At 46.6% G+C, this 21971-nt stretch overlaps 1 protein-coding gene across 9 annotated transcripts in view; it reads left to right on the top strand.

The window, feature by feature from the left end:
• Positions 1-21971, top strand: part of PPP1R13B (protein phosphatase 1 regulatory subunit 13B) — a 93088-nt gene that overhangs the window by 37033 nt on the left and 34084 nt on the right. For all 9 annotated transcript variants that reach the window (XM_046008258.1, XM_046008265.1, XM_046008264.1 and 6 more), the window contains exons 2-4: positions 1611-1758; positions 11407-11526; positions 17065-17141. In XM_046008258.1, the coding sequence (XP_045864214.1) occupies positions 1611-1758; positions 11407-11526; positions 17065-17141 (345 nt within the window). The remainder of the gene's footprint in view (positions 1-1610; positions 1759-11406; positions 11527-17064; positions 17142-21971) is intronic.

Genomic DNA, 21971 nt, shown 5'->3' with positions numbered 1-21971 from the left:
TCAGGTGATGATCCCAGGGTCCTGGGATGGAGCCTCCCATCAGGCTCCCTGCTCAGCAGGGAGTCTGCTTCTCTCTCTCCCCCTGCCCTTCTACCCTGTGTGCACTCTCTCTTGCTCACTCTGTCTCTCAAATAAATAAATGAAATCTTTTTTTAAAATGTTGGACAATTTCTTTTAATACATGATACAGCATTTTCATGTTTAAGGACCATTTGCATTTTATTCTGATATATTGTTGTATTTGCCCAGACAGTTTCTTAAACTTTTTTTTTTTTTTTTGACATAGACTCTATCCTCAACGTGGGGCTTGAACTCATGACCCCAGGATCCAGAGTTACAGGCTCCACTGATGGAATCAGCCAGGCGTCTCTTCCTCAGCCAGTTTATTAAAATAAATTGGATATTTGGTCTTTTTGTTATCAATTTTTAGGAGCCTTTATTTTTAAAGATTTTATTTATTTATTTGACAGAGCACAAGTAGGCAGAGACAGGGAGAGGGAGATTCAGGCTTTCCGCTGAGCAGGGCTCCAGGCTGTGCTGGATCCCAGGACCCTAAGATCATGACCCAAGCCAAACACAACCAACTGAGCCACCCAGGCCCCCCTTAGGGGCCTTTTATATGTTAAGGAGGTTAGCCTGTTATTTGTAATATGCACTGCAAAAGTTTTTCCCTCAGTTTGTCTTTTTTTGCTTGAATATATCAATCTTTTTTATAGTGCCTGGTTTTTGAGCTACAGAACGAGCTTCAGTACTCCAAGATTATAAAAAGGAATTTACCTGATTTTATTCTAGAACTTTTATAAATTTATGATTTATATTTATTTATTTTTTTTTAAAGCTTTTGTTTATTTACTAGAGAGACAGAGATCACAAGTAGGCAGAGAAGCAGGCAGAGAGAGAGGAGGAAGCAGGCTCCCTGCTGAGCAGACAGCCCGACGCAGGGCTCGATCCCAGGACTCTGGGATCATGACCCAAGCCGAAGGCAGAGGCTTTAACCCACTGAGCCACCCAGGCGCCCCTTATGATTTATATTTAAATATTTGATCTTGTAGGAGTCTCTGCTGGTAAATGATATGCAGTTTGAATCCAGTTTTTTCCCCCAGATGGGAATATTAATTGTTCAGACATCACTCATTGCAGTCTTTTTCCTTCCTCAATTCTGAGATATCTCCTTTGTCATTTACTATTTCCTGTTTCTGGACTTCGTATTTGTTCCATTGATATATTTATTTACTACTGCGATATTGTTTTGAGGCTTTATTGTATCTGGTAATGCTAGTTTCCTTCTAATGTTATTTTCTTCTGGAATATTCCTGACTTGTTTTACATTTTAATTTTTCTACATGAATTTTTAAATTTTATTTCTTATTTGTGTAAGTAGTCTGTACACCCAGTGTGGGGCTTGAACTCACAACCCCAAGATCAAGAGTTGCTGCTGTTTCAACTGAGCCAGCCATGAATTTTAGAATTAGCCTGTTTCCAAAAACTGATCCTGTAGGCATTTTGGTGTGTGTGGGGGGAGTGGGAGGTAGAGGGGATTGCTTTAAATTTACAGACTAATCCCTTATGATAATGACTCAAAGTTGTAGCTTTAATCTTTTCTCTTACAGATGATATTAACCGTGTTCTTGAGCAACAACGAACAGATTCTAACAGAAGTTCCTATAACACCAGAAACAACATGTCGAGATGTCGTAGAATTTTGCAAGGAACCTGGAGAAGGCAGTTGCCATTTAGCTGAAGTGTGGAGAGGAAATGGTATGTATTAAGCTCTGTAGGGATGACTACGTACATAAAATGTAATATTTATCAAATGCAAAATTTTGCTTCTGGTTCTTAGTTATCTATGGTAATGAGGAACTAATTAAAATCACATTACATGGGGATAAGATTTTAGATGCTTTTCCTAAAAGATACGTCATTGGACCCTTACCAGCACGGTCTGAGATACTTAGGGAAATGGGTGGAGCTCTTCTGTGAGATCTTTCCTGACCTCACCACGAACCACGTGTCCTCTGAGCTTGTACAGTTAGCTTTGATATGTACCGAGTTGTACATTTTCTCCTCTGACGCTTCAAGGCAGAAACACTATTTTCTTTCCCCTCCATATAAAACCTGTTAAACAGTAGGCCCTTGATAAATATTTATTAAATTGTGAAGAGCAAATACAGTTGACCCTCGAATAACACAGATTTGAATTGCTCAGGTCCACTTGTATGTGGAATTTTTTTTTCAGTAAATATATTCGAAAATTTGGGGGCATTTGCAACAATTGGAAAAAAACTCGCAGATGAACCACATAACCTAGAAATACCAAAAAAATGAAGAAGTTAGCTCTTACTGTAAGAACACAGTATGTAATACCTGTAACATAAAAAATACGTGTGAATCAGCTGTTTATGTTGTCAGTAAGGCTACTGTCCAGCAGTAGGCTGTTAGCAGTTAAGTTCTTGTGGAGTCAAAAGTTACATGTGAATTTTTTATTTATTTATTTATTTTTTTTATTTGACACAGAGAGAGAGATCACAAGTAGGCAGAGAGGTAGGCAGAGAGAGAGGAGGAAGCAGGCTCCCTGTGGAGCAGAGAGCCCAACGCGGGGCTCGATCCCAGGACCCTGAGATCATGACCTGAGCTGAAGGCAGCGGCTTAATCCACTGAGCCACCCAGGCGCCCCTACATGTGAATTTTTGACTGCACACAGGGTCAGCGTTCCTAACCTGTGTGCTGTTCGAGGGTGGGCTCTACTGCCTCGTACACGAAGCTGGGCAGAGAAGATCAGCATAAAAAATATGATTACTGAGTACAAAAAATTGTGCAGAATAACTTGGATTCTAAAGGAGAGGTTGAACGTAGATGGGCCCTACTCAGCAAGGGAGGCGATGAGAAGGAAGGACTAGAAAGAGCACAGACACGGTGTGCTTCTAAGGTACCTGAGGGACTGGTAGTGAGAGAAGGTAGGCAGCAGGGAAGAGAATAGAGCTAGCTTGCACAAAGACCTTCAGTACCGGAGGACTTCTGTGGTGGGAAAACAGAGGTGGTGGGTACGGACGGGTCTGAGTTGGAGAGGACAAGAATGATCACCTGGAACACGCCGAGTCTGGGGTGATCATGAGAGCACCCGAATGTTAGAGTTTAAAGGAGACTTAGGGACAATCACTGAAGGCTTACGCTTGTTTTAAGTAGCTTTATTAAGATAAAATTCACGTACCATACTGTCTACCCACGGAAAGTGTGCGATTCAGTCGTGTCCGTGTGCTCAGAGTTGTGCAGTGGGTGTGAGCAGTATCTCATTGTGGTTCTGATGTGCATTTCCCGAGTGGCTAATGATACGGAGTCTCTTTCCACGTGCTTATTGGCCATTTGCATATTTTCTTTAGAGAAATATTTAGATCCTTTGCCCATTTTTTAATTGAGTTGTCTTTTTTTTTTTTTAAGATTTTAGTTATTTACTTGACGTAGAGAGGGAGAGGGCAAACACAAGCAGGGAGAGTGGCAGTTAGGGGAGAAGCAGGCTCCCCACTGAGCAGGGAGCCTGATATGGGGCTCAATCCCAGGACCCTGGAATCGTGACCTGAGCTATAAAGGCAGACACTTACCCGACTGAGCCACCCAGGCGCCCCAATTGAGTTGTCTTTTTATTATTGAGTTACAAGAGTTTTTGTTTTTAATTGAGGTATAATTGATATATAACATATTCGTTTTACATACCTAATGATATTTGTATATATTGTAAAATGATCACTTCAGTAAGTCTAATTAACACCCCTCACGACAGAGTTACAAAAATTTTTTTTCTTGGGACGAGAACTTTCGAGATCTTTTAGCAACTTTCAAATATGCATCACAGTATTATTATTATTTTTTAAAGACTTTATTTATTTGTCAGAGAGCGAGCACAGGCAGACAGAGTAGCAGGCAGAGGCAGAGGGAGGCAGAGGGAGAAGCAGGCTCCCTGCGGAGCAAGGAGCCTGATGCAGGACTCGATCCCAGGATCCCGAGATCATGACCCGAGTCGAAGGCAGCGGCTTAACCCACTGAGCCACCCAGGCGTCCTGCATCACAGTATTATTAACTAAAGTCACCATGCTGTACAGTACACTCCCAGCATATTCTAGACAGACACAAATCCCTTGTTGGGTATATGGTTTTTAAATATTTTCTTCCAAAGTCTTGTGCTTTTAATTTTATCCTTAGAATTCAGAGCAAAGATTTTATTTTATTTTATTTTATTTATTTATTTATTTATTCATTCTACAGAGAGAGAGACAGTGAGAGAGGGAACAGAAGTAGGGGGTGTGGGAGGGGGAGCAGCAGGCTTCCCACCAACCAGAGAACACAATGTGGGGCTTGATCCCAGAATCCTGGGATCATGACCTGAGCTGAAGGCAGAAGCTTAATGACTGAGTCACCCAGGTACCCCCAGAGCAAAGATTTAAGGGCACAGTGAGAAGAATTTGACTTTGATAAATGTTGGAGTATTACTAAACCAGAGGGAGGAGGGTAGGTCCTCAGTGATCAGGGATAACACTGATAGCAGTGACAGGAAACTGCCACGGGGAGGGGGACAGTTAAGAAATGACAGTTTGTGGGGGACCGCTGTGAGAGCCTGATCGTTGTCTCACTGTTGCTTCTTCCCCTGCCTCTTAGCACTCTCGTTCATTGCGACTTGTTACCACTTCTAAGTCTTCACCTCCCTCTCCCCCTCTTGCCTTCTGTGGGAGGGAGTAAGCTCCTTCAGCAAGTGTCATTGCCCCAGATGGTCCCGGCCATTGAGAATGCTGGTCCCTCTCACAGGAGTCTTTTGGTTGGTGCCTTCCTTGTCTCCAGGCCCACCTGAAATCATACCGTGTTGTTTGACCTCGTCAGGAATGAGGACTAGCCCCTCACAGCAGAGGGTCCCGGCATGCTGGCGTACTGTATTTGCCTTGGCTTTTGTGTAAGCTCTTGTCATTGTCTAGAACAATCCCTAGCACCTGCCTCCCTTTGCTTGCTAACTTCTGTTCATTCTTTGCCGCTCAGCCCTTCCTTGAGTCTCAGCAGGTGTTAGGTGTCCCTCCCTGTGCTGCCATGCTGCCGTAGTGTTTACCAGAACAGAACACGGTAGTTTGGACTATGGTTCCTGAAGGCAGGAACTTGTCTGTTGGCTTTGTATTTCCCTCAGTAAATTCTTAAATCACTGAGTAAAACAGACGGCAAAGCTGGGTCTCAGATACTTTCCGGTGGGTAAGATTCAGAGGAAGAGGGAAAGCCCTTAGAATAGCCATTCTCTGTCTTTTTACCCTAGAGAAACCCTTACAGAAGTTTTCAGGTTTCAGAGACCCGTTGCGTAAACCCCCTCTCCAGCTCGTGGTGTGCGAGTGCGGTCAGTGCGCCGGAAGTGTGTGCTCCGCTGGCGCCGCGGCGCTCCGGAGAAGGGGCTGCCTCTGCGGGTCCGTGGAGTTGTTGCCAGCGCTGCCGTAGCGCCGTCCTGCAGCCTCGGGGACTTAAACATCAGGTGTTCATTCTCCAGTCTGAGGTCAGAGGGTGGACAGGCTACGTTTTCCTGAGGCCTCTCTCTTTGGCTTACAGATGCCACCTTCTCTCTGTATGTCTGTGTCTTAATCTCTTCTAGTCTCTTCTTCACATGAGGACACATTAGAGTCAAGCCCACCCTGGTGACCTCATTTTTACTTACTACGTCCTTAAAGCTCCAGTCTCCAAAGGATTGCATTCTGAAATTCTCGGGTTAAAAGTTCTGCATATGGGGCGCCTGGGTGGCTCAGTGGGTGAAGCCTCTGCTTTCGGCTCAGGTCATGATCTCAGCGTCCTGGGACTGAGCCCCACATCAGGCTCTCTGCTAGGTGGGGAGCCTGCCGCGCCCCCCGCCTGCCTCTCTGCCTGCTTGTGATCTATCTGTCAAATAAATAAAATCTAAAAAATTTAAAAAAAAGTTCTGCGAATGAATTAGTGGGGGGACACAGGTCAGCCTGTCGCAGTCTGTCAGGCTGGCTAGCTTATCCTGTTAGCCTGCCCTACGTGTGCGTCTCTCCCCACACAGGGCCCCTCTGTTGTGAAGGTCGAACCTTCAGCTTCTCCTTGTGTTAAGTTTCCTACTCGATTTTATTTTTGCCTTATCCAAGAATGCCTGAAAGTCTTATCATAGATTCCATTAAGTGAGACAATGTTATGTAAAATGCATAGGGCAGTTTTGCTTCCCCTTTCATTCAAGCATGATGTCATAGGAAGCCTTTATTATTTAAAACAAGGGCAGTGAAGCTTAGCTTACTTTTCTTGAAAATCATCTTTTCTTTGAAATTTTTAATTCATACATGGAAGCAACAAATTTGTTAAATAACTGACTTAGGACAAAATTGGATTTAATTGTTATACAGTGATCCTCGGGGTATCTGGGTGGCTCAGTCAGCTGAGTGTCAGACTCGGTTTCAGCTCGGGGCATGATCTTCGGGGTCCAGGGATGAAGCCCCATGGCAGGCTCTGTGCTCAGTAGGAGTCTGCTGGAAATTCTCTTTCTCTGCCTCTCCCTCTGCTCCTCCCCCTTCTCATGTGTTCTCTCTCTAAAAGAAAGAAAGAAAATCTTAGAAAATATCTTTTTTTATAGGCCTGTATACATTAAAAGTGTTACTTTTTTTAAGAATTTATTTATTTGACAGAGATCACAAGTAGGCAGAGAGGCAGGCAGAGAGAGGAGGAAGCAGGCTCCCCACTGAGCAGAGAGTCTGATGCGAGGCTCGATCCCAGGACCCCAAGATCATGACCTGAGCCGAAGGCAGAGGCTTAACCCACTTGAGCCACCCAGGTGCCCCTAAAAGTGTTACTTTTAAAACTAATTTACTTCTTTAAAGTTTACTTTGTGCTTGCGTTTTTTGTGCAAATAATTGTGTGCTGAACTTGAGCTAAGCAAACACAGATATCATCTTCAGCTGAGATGAGAGCATTTCTGTCTTTGTCCTGATGTTTGAGGAACAAGACGTCGCTTGCCCGCACGTGCAGGACGGTGTGGGTTAGCAGCACAGCACGTGTCCCATCGCCAGGAACGGCGGGATCCTTCTCTTTGTAGGAATGTCCAACTTGTCTGGGGCAGAGCAATACATCACACCATGAAGTTTGATGAGGCTACAGCCCGTAAAGCTCTCTCTCTGTCTCAAAGTCCACTTCTCAGGGCAGCTTTAGAGAAAGTCCACTTCTCAGAGCACAGTTAGAGAAGGGTTTCTCGTGCAGCGGTACGCTCGTGTTGACAGTGAACGGTGCTGCTCACTGTCATCCTGCCACGCTGCCACGTCACTGCCTGGGAGCCCCTGGTCTTTCTGTGTCCTTCCTCACGTCCAAGCACAAGCAGCAGCGGGAATATTTCAGTATTTCCTTTTTCCCATTCAACTTGAGATAAAATTGGCTCATCATAAAAATCACTGTTTGAATGTCGTGTAGCCATCGCCAAACTCTGTTCCTTCCCATTCCTTCCATTCCATTCCTTCCTCCCCTAGGCACTGACAACCACTGTATGGTGCCCTCGGTGTTTGACTATTCTTGGTACCTCCTAGATGGAATCATGTAATATGTGGCTTTGGGGGCTGGTTTTCCTTAGCATAATAGTTTCAAGGTTCATCCATGTTGTAGCATGTCTCAGTATTAAATTTCTTTGCTTGGTTTAGTCATACCGATTGTATGATAGACCATGTTTCATTTATCCATCAGCAGGTGATGGACATTTGGGTTGTTCCCACTTTTTGGTTGTGAGAATGCTGCTGTGAACATTCACATGCAAGTGTTTATGTGGGCACATGTTTTCACTTCTCTTCAGTGTAGGCCTACGCTTAGAATTTCTCTTGTTGCGCGCCTGGGTGGCTCAGTGGGTTAAACCTCTGCCTTCGGCTCAGGTCATGATCTCAGGGTCCTTGTCTTCAAAAATTGCTGCTTTGGGCTTCCAGGAATGTTTGTAAAACACAAACACTAATAAAATATAAAACAGAAAGGTATAATTAATAAGTAAGCAAGAAATTACCACAAAGGGCACCTGGGTAGCTCAGTCCTTGTACGTCTGCCTTCGGCTCAGATCATGATCCCAGGTCACGATCCCATGAACGACCTGGGATCGAGCCCCACATTGGGCTCCCTGCTCGGCAGGAGACCCTCTTCTCCCTCTCCCAACTCCCCCTGCTTGTGTTCCCTCTCTTGCTGTATCTCTGTCAGGTAAATAAAATCTTAAAAAAGAAATTACCCCCAAAATATGAAAATTTCACAGTACAATTTACTTTTCATCTACACAAACCACATTTGTTAATGTTGGTAACAGCAAACAGTGGGGGTAGGGATAGCTCCTGAGGTATTAAACTCTTGAGAATGAGAAATTCCTCCCATTTCCTATTACAGAGCTAGAGGGTACAATAGGTCTTATGAATCAGTCGTCGGCCTGTAAGCAAGCGTTGGGGGGATGTTTCTGGAGAGAGAGGCTAATGTCCTCAGTTGCAGTCCTCCCCTCCACACATATAGCACTCAGCATTTGCCAACTGCCTGCTTGAGAATCGGGTGGTTGTTGGGGTGAGGGGTACCTGGCAGATACCACCTTAGCTCAGTGGTCGAGCCCAGCATCACAGTTATCTGTCGTGGTGATGGCACGCACACCCTGGTGTGGTGAAAGGAGAAGGTACCTCAGCTCTGTGGAGTTCTCCCCAAAACCCGTCACCTCAGTCTAACCATGGGAGAAACATTAGACAAGTCAAAATTAGGGACATTCTGTAAATTACCTGACCAGAACTCCTCACAACTGTCAAGGCCATTAAAAAAAGGGTGGAGGGGAAGGAATGCGCTGTCATTGACCAGCAGAGACCCAGGGTTTCAGATAAATAAATGCAGTGTCATTTTCTGGTTCTGTTCCTGGAACAGAAAGAGGACATTAGGGGAGAAACTGATGGAATGCAGACAAAGCCTGGAATTTAATTAACAGTAATGTACCAGCGTCAGTTTCTTAGTTTTGACAAAGATACTGTAGTTGGAAAAAAAAAAAAAAGATACCGTAGTTGAGATATTAGCATTAAAGGGAATGGGTGAGCTCTGTACAGTCTTGGCTACTTTTCTAGAGGACGGCAATCATTCTAAAATGAAAGTTATTTTTATATATTATGTAGACAAAAAAAAAATCTGTAAGGTACAAAGGAATAGCTTAAGATTTACAGACTTTTAGGAGCACCTGGGTGGCTCAGTGGGTTAAGCCACTGCCTTTGGCTCGGGTCATAATCTCAGGGTCCTGGGGTCAAGCCCCGCATCCGGCTCTCTGCTCAGCGGGGAGCCTGCTTCCCCTTCTCTCTCTGCCTACTTGTGTGTGTCTCTCTGTCAAATAAATAAAAATAAAATCTTTAAAAAAAAAAAACAAAAACAAGATTTACAGACCTTTATGGTGATTTAAAAAAAGAAAATCATTGAAGAACACAAGGTGCCTGATCAAAATGGAGAGACAAAGCCATGTTCATGGACTAGAAGACTCAGTTGTTGTTTTTTGTTTTTTGTTTTTTGACAGAGCAGTCATGGGGCGCCTGGGTGGCTCAGTGGATTGGGCCGCTGCCTTCGGCTCGGGTCATGGTCTCGGGGTCCTGGGATCGAGCCCCGCATCGGGCTCTCTGCTCCACAGGGAGCCTGCTTCCTCCTCTCTCTCTGCCTGCCTCTCTGCCTGCTTGTGATCTCTCTCTGTCAAATAAATAAATAAAATCTTAAAAAAAAAAAAAAATAAGTAGGCAGAGAGGCAGGCAGAAGAGAGGGAGAAGCAGACTCTTCCACTGAGCAGGGAGCCCAACGTGGGGCTCGATCCCAGGACCCTGAGATCATGACCTGAGCTGAAGGCAGAGGCTTTAACCCACTGAGCCACCCAGGCGCCCCTAGAAGACTCACTTTACAGAGATTTTGGATCTCCCCAAATTTTATTTATAAATAAATGAATATGATTACAGTCAAAAGCCTACATTTAAAAAAAGAACTTGATAAGCAGCTCCTTTAAAAGATATATGAGGGGCGCCTGGGTGACTCAGTGGGTTAAGCCTCTGCCTTCGGCTCAGGTCATGATCTCAGGGTCCTGGGATCGAGCCCCACCTGCTCAGTGGAGAGTCTGCTTCTCCCTCTCTTCTGCCTGCCTCTCTGCCTACTTGTGATCTCTCTCTGTCGAATAAATAAATAAAATCTTTTTAAAAAGTAAAAATAGAAGATACATGAGAAAAGGGCCAAGCAGTGCCAAGACAGTTTTATTTGAAAGATAAGTCACGTGAGGGAGCTCAGCCAGCAGACGCGGGGGGGATGAAGCAGTAGCAGCGCAGACCGGCACTGCACCGAGGAGGAGTGATAGCCCACAGAACCGAACGGAAGAGACGGGCCGCTGGGGCCTGAGCCGGCCAGAGGTGGCGATCACCAGTCTCCAGGGGAAGCAGGCTCGAGTGAGCATGTGATGCTGCGACAATTGACGATTCAAGGATGAAACGCAAAATCAGATCAGTTCCATAAAGACAATGAAAAGCAATACTTTACAATTTGTAGGAAAAAATATGGACTATACTTTTGACCTTGGAGTAGAGAGGATTTATCGTACAAAAAATTTCAAAATCAGAAGAGATTGATAATTGCTTACATTTAAAATTTTTAAACTTCTGTCTAATAGAAGACACCAATGAAATTAAAAGACAAGCCTATTTTCAATATAACCAACCCAGGATTAGTATCCAAAATATAAATAGTTCTTCAAATACCTACGAAAAAGGCAAACAACCCAGGTTTTTTGCTTCTCTTTGTACATGTGATGCGGTTCTGAGTACGGCCTAGCGTGAAACCTATGAAGTGGCGCCTCATACATTTAACGGCTGTGTTTGTGCCCTCCTCAAGTGACGGGTGTCGCTGCTCTGTGAGCGAGGGCGTTTTTAGCTTTGTTTTACTATTTGAAGTACATTCGTGCATTTGATTCTGTAGAATTTCATTTTTATTATCAACTGGGTAATTTGTGGTCTCTGCGGGTGCTGGCCGCGCTCACGACACTGGTACCTGAGCTGCCAGCCGGTGCCCAGTCCATCCTGCGTGGGTCTGCCCGCCACACGCAACCCTTTAATGAAGGGCGAGGCTGAACCCCTGTGTTAATGTGTTTCTTTGAAGAGTGGGAGGCACAGCGCCTCCTGATACATATGATAGAGGCCATTCTTCTGTGTTCCCAATCTCATGTTGCAAAATCGCTTTTAAGTACACTTCCTGTGCTTACGTGTTGCCTAAATTATTTCCCAGGAACTCATACTCCTGCTTTCACTTCATTAAAGTTAAGATTTAATGCTTACAATATCTTTGAGTTCTAATGCGTGTGTATACACTTCTTTAAATCTGTATTTTTTGCTTGCGGTTGGAGTCATTTTGTTTCTGGAATAAGTAAAATGTGTTTTTTTCCAGAGCGTCCCATACCCTTTGATCACATGATGTACGAACATCTGCAGAAGTGGGGGCCGCGCAGGGAAGAGGTGAAGTTTTTCCTCCGACACGAGGATTCCCCCGCCGAGAGCAGTGAGCAAGGTAGATAAGTGCTTTCCCCGTTTGTTAAGTTCATTTAAATAAAATAGGAATAAATGTTAAAATAAATGACATCTTTGTTTTCCCTTCACGCACAAGTGGTGGGAGGGAGAGTTGGCGTCCCGCGTTTCTATGACCTTGGCTAAGGCGGTCCGCAGCTGCTCCATACTGTGTGGCCGCCCGGGCCTTGCTTCGCTCCCTGGGCCGCAGGCCGGTCAGGCGATAGACTCAGACACGTGAGTCAGCCTGCTGTTTAAAGACACTGTTTTACTGCTTTTAACAAATATTGGATGGATCAAATATCGAGATTTTAAGAATAAATAAAACCATGAAAGGATTAGAAAAATTCTGAGAAGTGTTTTTTAAAAAAAATCTTGGCATGAACAAGACCTTTCTAAGTATAACACTAAGCTGTAGAAGACTAGAAAACCAAATGATTGAGAAAAGAAGAACCCCCCCTCAAAAAGAAAACCTGTGTGGCAATAACTACCCTAAGCGAAGTCAAAAGACAAAGTATAACCTGGGAAACAGCATTTATAGCTCGTAGTGCAAAGGCTAACTACATTTATATATGAGTTCCTAAAATCCGATGAGGAAAATCAGTTTTTTTAAAAAAGGTCACAGAAAAGCAAATACACTTGACCCTAGATTATGTGAAAGGATGTTCAGCCTTGCTCCTAGTGAAAGAAACGGAGGGAAACCGTGAATGTGTTTCACCCGTCGCGCCGGCGAGCGCGGTGCTGGCGGGGAGGCCGGTGATGCCGCGGAAGTGCCTGGTGGCAGCTGCTGCGGAGAGGCACGTTAGCAACCTCTGTTAAACTCCCCAGAGAGCCCGACCTTTCACCTAGCAGTCTCACTTCCGAGAACTTACCCTAAAGCCACGCCTGCAGACGTGCAGAATGAGGCCGAGGTGACGTTGCTCGCGGAGCACGGCCAGGAGGAGTGGCCTGATGCCTGCCGTGGGCGTCGTGGGCATCGGGTTAAAGAGGAGGCGGTGCGTGTGTGCGTGCGGTAGGCTGCCGCCCAGCCCGAAGTCAGGAGGCGGCTCTGTGCCCTGACCCGCACCATCTCCGGAACAGCTAAGTGAACAAGCACCGTGCAAAACCTCGTGCCCATTGTGCCACCTTCTGTGTGACGGACACAGAAGCCTAATTCTGTGCGCCTGTATTGGCTCGTACATGGGTTAAATGTCTTTGGAAGCGTTGTGAGAAACTGGTTGCATTGCTAGCTTCGGGCGAAGGCTGCCGGGGAGGGAGGGCAAATAGTTAATTGTTTACTTGTTTGTTCCTTTGGAATTTTAAACCGTGGGAATATGCTATCTATTTTTGAATTAGAATTTAAACAAAATAAGAGAACTTTTTGTAAAAACCTGTATATACATTGTGCGTTGAGACCTTTAACTTGTTATTTAACTGTGATTGTGGCTTACTTCTGGTATTTAAAAAAATAAACAGGGACATCCTTTTGTAAAAGGGTTCCTTTGTTGCGAATTATCCCCTTTTATTTATATATTATCATAAAGGACATTTTGCCTCTAGGATGGGCTCCTAGCTACGTCAGAACCCTCTTTCCATAGTGGTAAATGTTGTTCCGGTGCGGTTTTGGACAGCGCATCACTACTTCCGGCTCTTCCCCCATCCGTCAGTGGTCTTTGGAGTCAGGAGGCCAGGGCTCAGGTGCAGCTCTCCATCTCCCTTTGCCTTAGACAGGAGCCCAGCCTCTCAGGACAAAAGCCCCCCGGGGAGGAGGGCTAGGTGATCTGACCGCTGAGTGCTATTCTAGCGCCAGGAATGCATTTTAGCTCTCTGCCCGAGCTCTCCAAATACTTTACCCCTCCTGTACCTAGCTATACTTTTTTTTAAAAGATTTTATTTATTTATTTGACAGATCACAAGTAGGCAGAAAGGCAGGCAGAGAGAGGGGAAGGGAAGCAGGCTCCCCGCTGAGCAGAGAGCCCAATGCGGGGCTTGATCCCAGGACCCTGAGGTCATGACCTGAGCCGATGGCAGAGGCTTTAACCCACTGAGCCACCCAGGCGCCCCATACTTTTTTTTTTTTAAGATTTATGTATTTGACATAATGTATTTGACAGAGAGAGATAGCACAAGCGGGGGAGCGGCAGGCAAAGGGAGAAGCAGGCTTCCCACCGAGCAGGGAGCCCGTGTGGTGTTCGATCCCAGGACCCTGGGATCATGACCGGAGCTGAAGGCAGACGCTTAGCTGACTGAGCCACCCAGGTGCCCCGTACTTAGCTATACTTAACTTAAAAGTTTTATATTTTACTTTTACTGATACAGTGTGTGTGCATAACTGTTAAAGTCCTGGGTGGTGGGCTGGGAGGAAGGTCTTATTCTCACTTTACGATGTTTGAAAGCGTCGGGGATGCTTAAAGAGAACCGTTCAGAGCCCTAAGGAAGGCGACAGTGCTGACCTTCCAGCTCCGCCGCAGCCTCCCCGCGCAGTGCTGCCCCGCCTCGCCGTGCTGACTCAGCAGGCCCGGCAGATCCCGTGAGGAGGGGATGCTGAACCGCGCCGTGCCGAGAGGACCACTGTCAGCACAGAGCCGCGTGTTTGCAACAGACGGGGGACCTTGAGGGATCGAGCCAGGTGTGGAGTGAGCGTGCAGGATACCAGGCTGAAGGAAACTCCCAGGAAGGAGACTGTTAGGGACCGTTGGTCAGGACTGAAGAACCAAATTCATCACAGCTTGCACTGATTTGCAGAACTTTCCAGTAAAGTCCCCGCCTCCCTGCTTGACCCTCCTCAGCCTGGCATAGATGGCATTTGTAATAGGAACCTACCCATCTCTCAACCTCGTCCCTCCTTTTTCCCCTCAGTCACGTCCCTTCTCGCACCTTCGTATTCTGTGGGCGCCGACTCATAAGAGACGCCCACAGTGCTCTCCCCTCCGCCGGGTTTCCTCTGCCTGTGCTTATGCATACTGCACCTGTCTCTCAGAGCCCAAGGAGTAAGACGGTGGGTCCTTCGGGGGGCGCCTGGGTGGCTCAGTCAGTTGGGTGTCCGGCTCTTGTTTTCCACTCAGGTCATGATCCTATGGGCCGTGGGATCGAGCCCTGCGTCAGGCTCCACTCTCCGTGGAGAGTCCGCCTCTCCCCACTGCCCCAACCACCCCACCGTCTCAAGTAAGTAAATCTTTTTTTAAGGGTGCTTTGTTCCCCCTTGTTCGCTGAGCTTCTCCGGTTTACAGCCAGAGTTGAGGATCCAAGAATAGGATTCCTCTGTGCTTCCCACAGAGCTAAGTGGAAGGCAGTTGTCACCGACTGATAGTATTTGAAGGGATGACATTGGCGTGTTTATTGTGTAGAACTGTAGGACACATCCCGAGAAGGGAAGGAGCCCCCTCACCAGAGTGATGAGAACTCTGTATTTGGAAGCTAGAGAGCATAGAGGACGTTCACTTCAGTCGCCTTCTACACTTGGGGGAGCAAGCTTGGAGTGTAAAGTGCCTCGGTGAGGGCCACGGCCACAGCATAAAGCAGGACCCAGGAGCCAGGGTGCTGGAGGTGGGGGTGAGGCTGTCTTCTTTGTGTGCGTCATGGGCAAGTGACTTCCCAGCCCTTCGCCCCCGTGTCCTCCTCGGCGCGCTGCATGGGGTTGTGACTGCAGCTGGTGAGGTGTTCTGGGGACGGGTTCAGTGGGGCTGGTGCCCCGGAAGCACTCGCCAAATGTCAACCCTTACTGTTCACGGTCGGATGACTCCAAACCATAAGGCCATCCTGACCGTGGAGATGGAGCGGCACTTGGTAAAACTCTGATGTTGGATGTTTCGTAGCACTCTAACTTCTTGGTAGCTTGTTGCTGGGAAGGGGCAGACATTCTAGAATATTAAATTAACCTGAATACCTTATTCCTTAAAAATACCAAGAATAGGGGCGCCTGGGTGGCTCAGTGGGTTAAGCTGCTGCCTTCGGCTCAGGTCATGATCTCAGGGTCCTGGGATCGAGTCCCGCATCGGGCTCTCTGCTCAGCAGGGAGCCTGCTTCCCTCTCTCTCTCTCTCTCTGCCTGCCTCTCTGTCTACTTGTGATCTCTCTCTGTCAAATAAATAAATAAAGTCTTAAAAAAAAAAGTTAAAAAAAAATACCAAGAATAACTAAGAATTTAATTTACCTTGTGAACTGACAGATGCCATAGTCTAAGGGAAGCCTGTGGCTCTGTGTGTGTGTGTGTGTGTGAGAGAGAGAGAGAGAGAATGAATCCTGCTACTAGGAAACTGGACTCTGAAGAGGCTGTTGTGGCTGTAGGACTGTGCTCGGCCGCACGCCATGCCCCTCACTTCTGTTTAACTCCTCGTGAATGTTCTCTCCCTTTTTCCGACATTCTGTTCTTGTCCGTCATCTTTCCCCATCAGATGTACTATGTGTCTGTTTATGTACTGCGCGTCTTTGCTGTGTACATAAAAAGAGTAAGATATTTTCTAGTCCCTAAGGACCAGTCTTTGCCCCTTGGGGACAGTATCACTGGCTTTGAGAATGCATGCTCTAAGGTGAAGCAAGCCACACTTCCATTATAGCATTTTTCTTCAGATGTTTCAGAGTAATAGGAAAGAGAAGAAAGAAGTGTTTTCTTGTGTTTTATTTTGTCTTTTTAACATGAAGTTCATGTGCCTTTGAAGTCAGGGATTTCAGGTAGTAAGGCAGGCTATGAGGTGTGATAATTCTCAAATGACATTAGGTAATGGCTGTAGAGATGAGTGGGCCGGGGCGGGCGCTGCACGCATCAAAGGCTTCGGCTGCTGTGACTTCAGAGTCACCAGGTGCACAAGCGTGCAGCACACTTCGTTTTGTTTAAAAAATACGACAGGGCATATGACTTCTACATTTTAAGTCTGAAGCCTTTTTTGGGCAGTATTTTAATTTTTATGGAGCAAGGGAGAATTCTTAAGACTGCCTGATTTGGGTTGATGCCCCATGTCAGTTGTGAGCCTGCCAGTGAAGACCAGTTCTGTGCCCCGATGTTTTTACTGCTGGATTTTAAGTTCTGTTTTAGTCCCTACTATGATAAAAAAGTCTTTTAACAATGTTTAATAAGGGGCTCCCGGGTGGCTCAGTGGGTTAAAGCCTCTGCCTTCGGCTCAGGTCATGATCCCAAGATCCTGGGATCGAGCCGCGCATTGGGCTCTCTGCTCAGTGGGGAACCTGCTTCCTCCTCTCTCTCTGCCTGCCTCTCTGCCTACTTGTGATCTGTCAAATAAATAAATAAATAAAATCTTTTAAAAAATGTTTAGTAAAAATTGGTTGTGGTAAAATACATGTGATATAAAACTTGCCATCTTGACCATTTTTAAGTGTTAGAAATCTTTTGATATAAGTCAGTTTCAAGATTCTGAAGCAGAAGAAGAAATTTCATTTAAACAACTTTATAAAAATTAACTATAAAGCATTTTTTCAACTGTATCAAGGGTTGAGTTGTTCAACCTGGTATATTGTACTTGTGTTGCATAAATAAGTAAGTGAAGAGATGGGAGGGTATCCTCTTACTAGCCTGTCTTTTAGTAAGTCTGGCCCTTTCATTTCTCTAGGTGGCCGTCAGACGCAAGAGCAGAGAACTCAGAGGAATGTAATAAATGTACCTGCAGAGAAACGCACAGAAAATGGCGTAAGTACTAGTGAATCAAGGTGAAATTTTGGAATTGCTTTTTATAGGTACTAATGAGTTTGGGTCATAATTTATTTTTGAAGTCTTATCTTGGGGGTAGATTGGCATTTCTGTTGAGTATTTCACAAGTTCCTGTGAAGTTCCGCAGGCCACGGAGTGGTCTGGCGGTCTGCGGTCTGGCCCACACCCTGGCTGGTCTCTGGTCCCCAGCCTAGCCCCGGCCTCGGCACCCTCCACCAGCTGTGGCCTCAGCCTGTCCCCGCACAGCAGCTGCTTACCTTGTGCTCGGTGCTCTCACCCGTGGCCTGGCCCCCAGAAGCCGGTGGTCTTAGTCTCTAGACTAAGAGATGAGCAGGCAGGCTCACCACGTGTCTTCTGTGGATCTCTTCATCCTTCCGTCGGGTCTTGAAAGACAAAATGGCTGGGGCTGGAAGGCTTCATAGTTGCCTCCAGCAGAGAGAACTCGCTCTGCCAGCTGGTGTGGCTCTGGAGAGCAGGCCTGCTGTGGAGGGAAGGAAGTGGGTCTCAGTAGAGGAGCTCTTTTTAAGAAGTGGCGTGTGTGTGTGTGTAAAGAACGAGCAGGAATGAAGGAATGAACGAGGAGCGAGTGAGAGAAATTTTCAACATGGTCTTTCCTGGAAATTTTAGGAATAACTTTTCCAAATAATTTTTAGGCTAGAGAATTAGTTTCTTTTCTTTTTTTCTTATTTTTCTTCTAAAGATTTCATCTATTTGAGGGAAAGAGAGTGAGAGAGAGAGAGCATGAGAAGGGGAAGGGTCAGAGGGAGAAGCAGGCTCCCCGCCGAGCAGGGAGCCCGATGCGGGACTTGATCCCGGGACTCCTGGATCATGACCTGAATCAAAGGCAGTCGCTTAACTGACTGAGCCACAGAGGCGCCCCGAGAATTAGTTTCTTTTTCCAGCTCTGCTGCTAAGCAGGTGCGTGACATTGGGCAGCTTACTTCCTGGCATAGTGCTTGGCACAGTCCAAGGCTGGAGCGTGCAGGGCCGTAGTCACATCTCCTTGCCTAAACTTGAGCAAGTGACTTTGCCTCTCTGCTTCCCAACTTAGTATTATTGAACTGTGAGTGTAGTTCTTTTATTGGCTACTGTTAGGACTTGAAATGTTGACCTTTTATCTCCGTTTCTTTGTACTGTCCACTTTAAACCGGATCTCCAGCGGTGCCTGGGTGGCTCAGTGGGTTAAAGCCTCTGCCTTCAGCTCAGGTCATGATCCCAGGGTCCTGGGATCGAGCCCCACATCGGGCTCTCTGCTCAGCAGGGAGCCTGCTTCCCTTCCTCTCTCTCTGACTGCCTCTCTGCCTACTTGTGATCTCTCTCTCTCTCTGTCAAATAAATAAATAAAATCTTTAAAAAAAAAAAAAAAAACGGATCTCCAGGCCTCTCTTCTTATAAGAGGAGGGTGTTAGCACCCATCCCCTTTTTCCACTTCCTCTTTCCCTCCTACCTTCCAGTTCTTTCAGTTGTACTTTTATTTGTCAAGTTTAATAACATCTGTACTGTTATCTGACTAATTAAGCCTCCTGAAAACCATTTAGTAGGGTTTATAATTTTAGACTTTGCAGACATTATTCACCACACAGGCAAGTGGCGCGCTAAGTTATACTTTCTTCTCTTTGGCGCCAGTGTCATAGTCCTTGTGCCACTCAGAACTATTTGGGATGTCAAGATTGTGAATTCTCCTGGGACAGCTTGGTGGCTCAGTCAGTTGAGTGTCTGCCTTCAGCTCAGAGAGCCTCAAATCGGGCTCCCTGCTTAGCGGGAAGCCTGCTGCTCCCTCCCTTCCCCATGCTCTCTCTTGAGATCTCTCTCTCTCAAATAAATAAACAAAATATTAAAAAAAAAAAAAAAAGAGGGGCAGCTGGGTGGCTCAGTGAGTGAAGTGTCTGCCTTTGGCTCTGGTCATGGTCTCAGGGTCCTGGGATCGAGCCCCGCATCGGGCTCCCTGCTCAGCGGGGAGTCTGTTGCTCCCGCTGCTTGTGCACTCTCTCTTTCTCTCTCTCTAACAAATAAATAAATAAAATGTTTAAAAAAAAAAAAGATTATGAATTCTCTTTCCTTAGCCTCCAATTTCTAAAGACCGTTCCACAAGTCCTCTTCACCTGCCTGCCTTCTGATGTGCTTGTTCACACCAAATCTAGAGCCTCTGTGAGGTTCTGCCAGGCATATCTGCTACAGAAAATCTTAAGAAAAAGGCCCACACCACGCTGGTAGGACTTTTGATTCAGTGAATCTGAGCAGGCCTGCAGAACTCCCCATATGCCCTCCCGTGTTGCCCTGCCAGGTTTGGGGACCTCCAGGTCACATGCACACACTGTCCTAAGCATTCAGAACTTAACTTGTCCAACTGAATTTTGAAGATTCTTTTGAGTTCTAAGATTGCCCATGACCTGAGGGGCCCTTGGGAAGGTGAAACAAGTATATTGTTACAGTACAGTGCTGTGCTGGGGGGCGGGGGGTACAGGGAAGGGGCTCAGGAGGAAAGGATGCCAGGCATAAAGTGAGTTCTTTAAAAAAAAAAAGATTTTGCATGAACAGGGAGGGGCAGAAAGAGAGGGAGAAGCAGACCGAGGGAGCCCGATGCAGGGCTCAGTCCCAGGACCCTGAGATCATGACCGAGCCAAAGGCAGATGCTTCCTCAGCTGAGCTGCCCAGGCACCCCCATAAAGTGAGTTCTGATGTTTAAATGTAAGGCGCCTGTGATCTTTCTGTGATGAAGTTATTTCTTAACATGGAGACAATATTTATATCTCAAGATCAACAAAGCTGAAATCTGAAACCAAACTTAAAAGTGTGCCCGTAGCCTTTATGTGAGTTTTTAATTAGAGGAGGGCAGAGAGCTGTCAGGAGGGATAACTTTGCCCTGGAAGCATTACATCAAAGACGCTGCTGTATTTTATGGTGCACACATCTGCCTGTTAAGCCTAGTAATACAGTATGTTCATAAAGTTCTTAATGTCTACAAGGCACTTTTACGTGCATTTTTAAAGTTTATAAGATACTAAAAACATCTTTCTAGGGGCGCCTGGGTGGCTTAGTGGGTTGGGCCTCTGCCTTCGGCTCAGGTCATGGTCTCAGGGTCCTGGGATCGAGTCCCGCGTCGGGCTCTCTGCTCCGCAGGGAGCCTGCTTCCTCCTCTCTCTTTGCCTGCCTCTCTGCCTACTTGTGATCCCTGTCAAATAAATAAAATTTAAAAAAAAAATCTTTCTCCAACACTGTTTCTTTATATACCCCAGATGCAGGACGGTGGCAGTGAACCCGGTGTGTGGGCCCCGGCAGCAAGGACTGGGGGCAGCTGCCGCTGAGGGAGGAGGGCGTGAGGGCTAGAAGAGGACAGGAAGCTGAGCTGGCATCATTCATGCCTGTTAGCCGCTGCTGGGGCCAGAAGTTCAGGAAGTCCTGCTCTACGAAAGTTGCAGGTCAACAAGTCGGGTTTTCTAAGAAACGCCCAGCCACTGGCCGAACTTTGGATGCACTGAGTCTGGGGTGGGCCTGCAAAGCTTCCAGGTGCCCGTGTTGCCCTGTGAAGTTTGGGGGCCTCCGGGCCACGTGCACACACTGTCCTAAGCATCCAGAACGTGCTTGTCCAGTAGAATTCTGGGAATCTGGTTTGACCATATGCTACCAAAAAGCAGGTGGATTTCTTTTATTACATAGTTGTGGCACGGGTCCTCAGGACCACCCCTAGTTTCAGTGGTTTTATTTATTTGTGGTTTTTTTTAAAGATTTTATTTATTTATTTGAGAGATCACAAGTAGGCAGAGAGAGAGAGAAGGAAGCAGGCTCCCCGCTGAGCAGAGAGCTCGATGCGGGGCTCAATCCTAGGACGCTGGGATCATGACGTGAACTGAAGGCAGAGGCTTAACACCTGAGCCCCCCAGGCGCCCCTAGTTTCAATGATTCGTCGAGAGGACTCACAGGACTCAGGAGCTGCTTGTACTCATAGCTCTGCGCAACCGCAGCGAAGGGCGAAGGCGTGTGGGGTGAAGTGTGAGGACACCAGGCACCAGCTTCCAAGAGGCCTTCCCCGGTGGAGTCATACAGGACGTGCAGTCGGCCACAACTGGCCGTGGCAACAGCTGTGACGTGTTGTCGGCCAGCGCAGCTCAGTGGAGCCCACGTGCACAAGTTCAGGTTCAGCAAGCTTCTCTCATCACTTCTGGGAATGGTGGGAACCCTCCCAAAATCTGAGTTCCCAGAGGACAGCCCAGGGCTTCCCTTCAAACCAGTCTGCAAGGAGAGTGGTGTCAGGTCGGCCGTGTAAACGCTTCTGTGCGGCGCCGTTTTCCTTAGGTGTCCTGGAAGCGCTTTTCCTGTTTTCTCAGCCGGCCACACTAAACTATGAGTCAGTTCCTGCTTTATTCCTGCTCGTGCGGTGAACTGCCAAGGCCAGTTAACCCAGCCCCTCTGCTTTCTTCTAAGAGCTTTATAGTTGTAGCTCTCAGCGTTTGGGGCTATGATCCATTGGGAGTTGATTTTTGGTTTTGGTACGAAGCAGGGATCCAGATTTATTCTCTTGCCTGTTAATATCTAGTTATCCCTGCAGCATTTAGTGAAAAGACTATTCCTCAGGTGCCTGGGTGGCTCAGTGGGTTAAAGCCTCTTAGAATGTCTACATTTTTTTTTAAAGATTTTATTTATTTATTTGACAGAGACACAGTGAGAGAGGGAACACAAGCAGGGGAGCGGGAGAGGGAAAAGCAGGCTTCCTGCCTAGCAGAGAGCCTGATTAGGGGCTCGATCCCGGGACCCTGGGATCATGACCTGAGCCGAAGGCAGACGCTTAACAGGTGGCTCAGCTAACAAGTG

The sequence above is a fragment of the Meles meles genome, chromosome 6 (assembly GCF_922984935.1).
Source record: "Meles meles chromosome 6, mMelMel3.1 paternal haplotype, whole genome shotgun sequence".
Classification (NCBI taxonomy): Eukaryota; Metazoa; Chordata; class Mammalia; order Carnivora; family Mustelidae; genus Meles; species Meles meles.
This window is presented reverse-complemented; position numbering and strand designations above follow the sequence as displayed.